This window comes from Mustelus asterias, chromosome 13 (genome assembly GCF_964213995.1).
Source record: "Mustelus asterias chromosome 13, sMusAst1.hap1.1, whole genome shotgun sequence".
Classification (NCBI taxonomy): Eukaryota; Metazoa; Chordata; class Chondrichthyes; order Carcharhiniformes; family Triakidae; genus Mustelus; species Mustelus asterias.
The window spans coordinates 13,444,066-13,452,489 of NC_135813.1; the positions used below are offsets into that span (position 1 = coordinate 13,444,066).

General features: G+C 46.4%; 1 protein-coding gene across 2 annotated transcripts in view; it reads left to right on the forward strand.

Moving 5' to 3' along the window:
* The window catches only part of ntng2a (netrin g2a), a 125,582-nt gene extending 120,668 nt beyond the window's left edge, over window positions 1-4,914 (forward strand). For both annotated transcript variants that reach the window (XM_078227580.1, XM_078227581.1), the window contains 2 exons: window positions 761-895; window positions 4,057-4,914. In XM_078227580.1, coding sequence (XP_078083706.1) covers window positions 761-895; window positions 4,057-4,280 — 359 coding nt within the window. In that variant the 3' untranslated portion in view covers window positions 4,281-4,914. The remainder of the gene's footprint in view (window positions 1-760; window positions 896-4,056) is intronic.
* The last annotated feature ends 3,510 nt before the right edge of the window (window positions 4,915-8,424 follow it).

The window sequence follows — 8,424 nt, forward strand, 5'->3', positions numbered from 1 at the left end:
TGGATAGGATACTCTTTCGGAGAGTTGGTGCAGACTCAATAGGCTGAATGGCCTCCTTCTGCACCATAGGGATTCGATGAAAGGTTCCGAGTTTGAATCCCGAGGTTACCTGGGATTCAAGGGACAAGAACTTGACATGCTAATTCTTCAGTCAGTTACACCCCAGACTAACATGAAGCAATAAGTGAGCAATAAAAGGGGAAAGTGCAAAAAATAGCAAGACGACGACAACTCACTGGATCACAGAACGTTTTCATAGAATCCTACAGTGAAGAAGGAGGCCATTCGGCCCATCGAGTCTGCACTGACCACAAACCCACCCAGGCCCTATCCCCATAGCCTCATGCATTTACCCTAGCTAGTCCCCTTGACACAGGGCAATTTAGCACGGCCAATCCACCTAACCCGCACACCTTTGGAGCGTGGGAGGAAACCGGAGCACCCAGAGGAAACCCACGCAGACACGGGGAGAATGTGCAAACTCCACACAGACAGTGACCCAAGCCGGGAATCAAACCCAGGTCCCTGGCGCTGTGAGGCAGCAGTGCTTGCCACATCTTATGTCGAGATGAGTGAGGAATTGTCTTGACAGCACAGGAGTCCACAACGATCTTGATCTACCTGTGTTAAGGCTTTCTCGAAAATGTGCTGGGAACAGTTTGTGAAACCTGGGCTGACGACATGTTGGGAGCAGGTGAATGCAGGGCCACTGCTATCTCATTGCTCACCAGAATGTAAAAACATTATCTTTATGTTACAGAATGTAACTGCAACCAACTTGGATCAAGACATGACCGCTGCAATGAGACTGGGCACTGTGAATGTAAAGCAGGAGCCACAGGCCCCAAGTGTGAAGATTGTAAACCAGGATACCACTGGAGACTGGGCTGTTTTCGTAAGTATCTATAGGACAGCACCAGTGAGTTGGAAAACTTACAGCAGACCATTAATGCTAATCTCATTCTAGCATAGCGTTTAGCTCAGTGCTGGCTATACCTGGCCCAATACTGAGAGCGCCTTCAACAATGTCCGACAGTTAAACTCAGCGAGGAGTCACTGTCAATGGCCAGTCAATGAATAGTGAAAAAAGCCAGAGAATGTCTGATGGCACACAGCACCTTGGGGAAAGTGCAGAATCACAGAATGCTACAGTGCAGAAGGAAGCCATCCAGTCCATTGAGTCTGCACCGACCACAACCCCACCCAGGCCCTATCCCCATTACCCCATGCATTTACCCTGGCTAGTCCCTCTGACACTATGGGGCAATTTAGCATGGCCAATCCACCTAACCCGCACATCTGTGGGAGGAAACCCACGCAGACACGGAGAACATGCAGACTCCACACAGACAGTCGCCCAAGACCAGGAATTGAACCCCGGTCCCTGGTGCTGTGAGGCAGCAGTGCTAACCACTATACCACCATTACCCAACTGGACATTGATGCAAAAGCAAAATACTGTGGATGTTGGAGATGTGAATTTTAAAACAAAAGCAGGAAATATTGGAAATGTTCAGCACGTCAGACAGAATCTGTGGAGAAACAAAATGAACAATTTAGTTCAATGATCTTCCATCAGTTCTGACCCAACATTTAATCGAAGGCCATCAAACCAAAATGTTAACTTGATTAACCTGAGGCATGTGTCCCAGTGAGACCGCCCAAATGAAGAAATAAGAGGGAGGAAATGTACTGAGGAACATTGTGGGTACATTTACTAAAGTAAAAGCAGTTTACCTAAAGTTGCCATGGAAACACAAAGGCAGTATAGCAACATTGACCGCCAGTAGTTAATGGAACTGAGAGGCGAGACTGAACCCCCACCCCCCGCCACTCCCAAATACAGTGGTCTTCAGGAGTCTGGATTTCACAGGCTTCTCTCCCATTGGAACTACCAACATGATGATGCCAGGATATTATAGGTCTTGAAGGGAGGTTTTAGAAAGAGAAAACAAGAGGCTAAAGTGCCTTTTCCAACTGTAGGAAGCCACCAAAACCTTTTATAGCCAATGAGGTGTAGTCACTTTACATGAAAGTGCAAGGTCCCACAGAGAATGATGAATCGTTGGTATTCTCTGTCCCAGAGGGCAGTGGAGGCTTAATTGCTGAGCACGTTTAAGACTGATGATTGTTGGATTTCTACATCTTAAAAATATCAAGGAATATGGGGATAGTTCAGGAAAATGGTGTTAAGCAGAAGACCAGCTATGATCTCATTGAATGGCAGAACAGACTTGAAGGGCCTACTCCTGTTCCTGTTTCTTATGTTCTTACATTCACAAATAAATGACTAGATAATTTGTTTAGATGTTGGCTGAGAACTAAATATTGACCAGGACCTCAGCGAACTGCCCAAGTCTTCCGACGATGTCACAGAATGTTTAACGTCAACCTGAGGGGGCAGACGGGTCACAGGATCTTGTTTAAATGTCTCCCCGGAAGGCAGTAATACACTGGAGTGCCAGTCTGGACAGTGTGTTCAAGCTCACAGAGTGGGACTTGACCCAGTTTCTGATTCAGGCAAAGGCCACAGAGTAAAAGCGATAAAAAGTGACCTTGCCCTGATTAAAGGTGCCGTACAATTTCCGATGCCAGTGATGTTCAATATAATTTCATTGATTGCAGAATGTTCTGAGCAACCATTTAATGTGTAAGACTTAAATTTGTAAAAGAAAATTCCTGGTAATACACAGCAAGTTAATCAGAAATGCTGAGTTTCCAGCATTAAGTTTCAGATTTTCTGTTTCTATTGCAGATGGGAGGGTTAATTTAAATGGCCCTGATTTCTATTCTCCCCATCTGTAAACAGAAAGGTGTTTTGATTTCCCCCTGTATAAATGGTGGTGTATTTCCCAACTCCTCTCAATTTTGGTGAGATCCAATTTCTATTAATAACGCCACAATAAACTCAAGATAGGATGAGCTCAGAGGGTTAATTTATTCACACATTTAATATGCAGGAGGGGTGTGGCTACGTAGCCTTCCTGTGCATTCATACAATAAGAGGGAATAGAGGAAGAAAGATTTACAAGGCAAAGACCACAGGGCAAAGAATTATTATTTTGCACAAGTCCAGAATGAAAGTCCAATGGTGTATCGTTTTAGAGATCAGCAGGTTGAAAACTGATGCTGGCTAAATCACTTTTCCAGTGTAGATGACTTCCACAATAGGATAGGGACAATGAGATGAGTTAAGTCTTGTAGACACTGGTACATTTGGAGCACACCAGGATGATAGGGAGTGGGATAGCTTGATCTTGGTTTCAGATAAAGCTTGGCACAACATTGTGGGCCGAAGGGCCTGTTCTGTGCTGTACTGTTCTATGTTCTATGTTACACAAGTACCAGTAGAAACTGTGTTGATGGAGAGAGGTGGCGGGTAGATATTCAAATCTGGATAGAGCCTTGTTTCCTGAGCTGCTGCTTGGTAGTTGGAAAATGGCAGACAGATTGGTAGGACAGCAAGACAGTGGCCGGAATTTTATCGGCACACCTGCCCCGATTCCAGGTGCGGGCGAGGCTCGGAAAGCGGCATTCTCCGTTGGCCTCGGGTGGGATCATACAGACCTTGGACGGACATGCCGGTAAAATTCCTCTCAGAAGATTCCTTCAGGTAGATCATCATGTCACATGACTCCCATCATTGGCTTTGACAAAGATGCGTCTTCTTTTGTTGGATTCTTGAGCTTGTTAATGTTTAACCATTAAGAATTTGAAAAATAGATGTAGGATCCTTTGTTCGAGCAGACTGGTAAACTCAGGTGATTAGGCCTGGCTTATGAAATGTAGATGGGCTTTGTACGATTCCCTTTGAATCTCTGCAACCACAGGGTTGATGTCTCCACAGAGATAATGAGCTGCAAATTTCTTCCACACTGCTAGATTAGCTCCTATTGTTCAAAGTTACAGGCAGACACAGCTGCAGCCTTTTTAGAGTCTTTGAGTTTTTAAAATTTTCTATTAGATATATAAAAATACAGTGAGGTCTTAGCTCCTTTACACACAGGTGTTAAGACTTTTTGATGCTGTATCATTTTATGATTCTATTCCCTGCAGCAAACATTTGTGACAATGAACTTCAGATGTGTCAGAACGGCGGGACCTGTCATCAAAACCAGCGCTGTATCTGTCCCAAAGGCTATAGCGGCATCCTCTGTGAAGCTGGCAACTGCGACCCGGAGAGTGGGATCTGCAACGCGGCCTCCACCTCTTTCCCCGGCCCGTGGACGGTCCTGGTCTCCGCGCTGACATTGCTGCTGGCAATGGCTCCCTGCGAATAACGAACAGGCAGCTGGGAGACTCCAGACCTAGGATAACCTGCCCGAGATGTTTCAGGAGCCGGAGGCTCTTCCGATGACACCGTGCCGCCGGCATGGCGTCCAATGAGAGTGTCACTTTATAGATTCCATGTATCTAAAACAAAAGGTGATGATGACGAGACTGTATAAGTTGACACGTGTTGTACCGTATCCCACAGTGAACGTTGCTCATAATCCGTTTAGGGAGGGGTGGGGGGAAAATAAAAAGATATTCTAGGGAGTAATTCCTTCACGAAAGCCAATGGAACATTTAGGAACTATTGTGGCAAGTAACTGCAAATTGGACTTTTCAAAATTCTGCTGCATAATCCAATGTCATCTATTGCCTAGATGTACTGATGCCTAAAGCACCTAGTGGCTGCATTTTGTTTTGCAAAATACCAGGTTGACGGGAGAGAGGTTGGTTCAATTTGCGATGAGCATGGTTTTCAAAGAGTGGAGAGCTGGTGTATAACATGACGAGCAGTATTATTCTACCAGATTCAATAGTTTTTTTTGTAGAAATGGTTATTTTTGCTCTATTTAAATGTTAACATATTATGAACATTTTATTATACAGTGACAACACACTCAGTAAAGTGACTTGTTACATCATAACTCTGGTATTCTTCATATTTTTCTGCGTAGTTTTTGTTTTCTGGCTCGTTCTTGACCGGGCTACTGACCGGTGATAGAAGAATTGGGGAAAGGGAGGGTTAACGGGAGCAATTTTAGCATTTGGAATGGAGTGGGCTGCAAGTAATGAACGGGGCATCTGTGAAAATCCAAGGCTAGCCTGCCCGAGGTAAACAGAGACCACAGAATTCCCACAGTGCAGAAGGCAGCCATTCAACCCATCAAGTCTGTACTGACTCTCCAAAAGAGCATCTTACCCAGGCCCACCCCTTGGCCTTATCCCCATAACTCCACACAATTACTGTGGCTAATCCAACTAGCCTATATATTTTTGGACACCTAAGGGGCAATTTAGAATGGCCAATCCACCTAACCTGTACGTTTTTGGACTGTGGGAGGAAACCGGAGCATCCGGAGGAAACCCACAGACACTGGGGGAACATGCAAACTCCGCACAGTCACCCAAGGCCGAAATCAAAGCCAGGTCCCCTGGCGCGGAGGCAGCAGTGCTAATCACTGTGCCGCCAAAAGCTCTGCTGATGACGCCCTGTTGGGAGCGTCATATATAGTGCCCGAGAGGTGAAAAATACCGTTTTTCCAAATCCACATTTTCCAGCCAGTGATAGCGGGCTGCGATCAGGAACAGTAATTGCAGGCTTGATCCACTCTCTGACTGAGACCAACTAATGAAAGGCAGACAGGCGGCAGACACACTCATCGCCTGAACTGTTTGATCCTTGTAATATTGTATATACTGACAAGCTCCAATGACGATTTCACACTCGGAAAACACAATTTATCTTCGGTACAGGACATGTGAGCTGATTGAATTCAACGCTAATTAGCCAAATTCTTTTTGCTCCAATGGGTCGCCTTGTCTCCAACATTGGTTGGTAGGAGCAGTCACATCTCTCCTGGATAGCCTAGCAAAGAACAAAGAACAATACAGCACAGGAACAGGCCCTTCGGCCCTCCAAGCCCGCGCCGCTCCCCGGTCCAGGATTGAATCCTGAATCCAGGATCCCCGCCCAATTTTCCAGCCTATCTACATACCAATATCCTATCCACCGAGCTGTCCCTCACAGCTACGATGCTTTGTTCATTACAACCTATTAACTTACCCCCACCCCCCCATTCCAGACCATGTGATCTCCAGGGAGAGGCGAAAACCCAGAGTGAAAAACCCCAGGGCCAATATGGGGAAAAAAAATCTGGGAAATTCCTCTCCGACCCCCTGAGGCGATCGAAACGAGTCCAGGAGATCACAATGGCCCCGATCGGAAAATGCTTCCCAACCCTAGTCATTTCCACTTCCACGAACACCATATGAATCCCCTGCCCCCGAGACAGGTTCCCAACTATCCGCAGTCTCACTCTGTACTGGCACCAGCAAGATGATCGTAGAATGAAGCCTTGAAACGAGAAACCAGGAACAATTAGCCCGCGCCGCTCCCTGGTCCAAACTAGATCACTCTTTTGTATCCCTCCATTCCCACTCCGTTCATATAGCTGTCTAGATAAGTCTTAAACGTTCCCAGTGTGTCCGCCTCCACCACCTTGCCCGGCAACACATTCCAGGCCCCCACGACCCTCTGTGTGAAATATGTCCTTCTGATATCTGTGTTAAACCTCCCCCCCTTCACCTTGAACCTATGACCCCTCGTGAACGTCACCACCGACCCGGGGAAAAGCTTCCCACCGTTCACCCTATCTATGCCTTTCATAATTTTATACACCTCTATTAAGTCTCCCCTCATCCTCCGTCTTTCCAAGGAGAACAACCCCAGTTTCCCCAATCTCTCCTCATAACCAAGCCCCTCCATACCAGGCAACATCCTGGTAAACCTCCTCTGTACTCTCTCCAAAGCCTCCACGTCCTTCTGGTAGTGTGGCGACCAGAACTGGACGCAGTATTCCAAATGCGGCCGAACCAACGTTCTATACATCTGCAACATCAGACCCCAACTTTTATACTCTATGCCCCGTCCTATAAAGGCAAGCATGCCATATGCCTTCTTCACCACCTTCTCCACCTGTGACGTCACCTTCAAAGATCTGTGGACTTGCACACCCAGGTCCCTCTGCGTCTCTACACCCTTTATGGTTCTTCCATTTATCGTGTAGCTCCTCCCTACATTATTCCCACCAAAATGCATCACTTCGCATTTATCAGGATTGAACTCCATCTGCCATTTCCTTGCCCAAATTTCCAGCCTATCTATATCCTTCTGTAGCCTCTGACAATGTTCCTCACTATCTGCAAGTCCTGCCAGTTTTGTGTCGTCCGCAAACTTACTGATCACCCCAGTTACTCCTTCTTCCAGATCATTTATATAAATCACAAACAGCAGAGGTCCCAATACAGAGCCCTGCGGTACACCACTAGTCACAGGCCTCCAGCCGGAAAAAGACCCTTCCACTACCACCCTCTGTCTTCTATGACCAAGCCAGTTCTCCACCCATCTAGCCACCTCCCCCTTTATCCCATGGGATCCAACCTTTTTCACTAGCCTACCATGAGGGACTTTGTCAAACGCTTTACTAAAGTCCATATAGACAACATCCACGGCCCTTCCTTCGTCAACCATTTTGGTCACTTCTTCAAAAAACACCACCAGGTTCGTGAGGCATGACCTCCCTCTCACAAAACCATGTTGACTATCGTTAATGAGTTTATTCCTTTCTAAATGCGCATACATCCTATCTTTAAGAATCTTCTCCAACAACTTCCCCACCACGGACGTCAAGCTCACCGGCCTATAATTACCCGGGTTATCCTTCCTACCCTTCTTAAATAACGGGACCACATTGGCTATCCTCCAATCCTCTGGGACCTCACCTGTGTCCAGTGACGAGACAAAGATTTGCGTCAGAGGCCCAACGATTTCACCTCTCGTCTCCCTGAGCAGCCTTGGATAGATTCCATCAGGCCCTGGGGATTTGTCAGTCTTTATATTCTCCAACAAACCTAACACTTCCTCCTTTGTAATGGAGATTTTCTCCAACGGTTCAACACTCCCCTCCGAGACACTCCCAGTCAACACATCCCTCTCCTTAGTGAATACCGACGCAAAGTATTCATTTAGGATCTCCCCTACCTCTTTGGGCTCCAAGCATAAGTCCCCACTTTTGTCCCTGAGAGGTCCGATTTTTTCCCTTACAACCCTTAGCAGTGAGATGAAAACAAAATACAGCAGATACTGGAATCTGAAACAAAAAGAGAGTACTGGAAAAACTCCGGTCTGGCAGCATCTTTCCCAGTAAGAAGTCTCACAACACCAGGTTAAAGTCCAACAGGTTTATTTGGTAGCAAATACCATAAGCTTTCGGAGCACAGCTCCTTCGTCACATGGAGTGGATATCTGTTCTCCAACAGTGCACAGACACAGAAATCAAGTTACAGAATACTAATTAGAATGCAAATCTCTACAGCCAGCCAGGTCTTAAAGGTACAGACAATGTGGGTGGAGGGAGCATTCAACACAGGTTA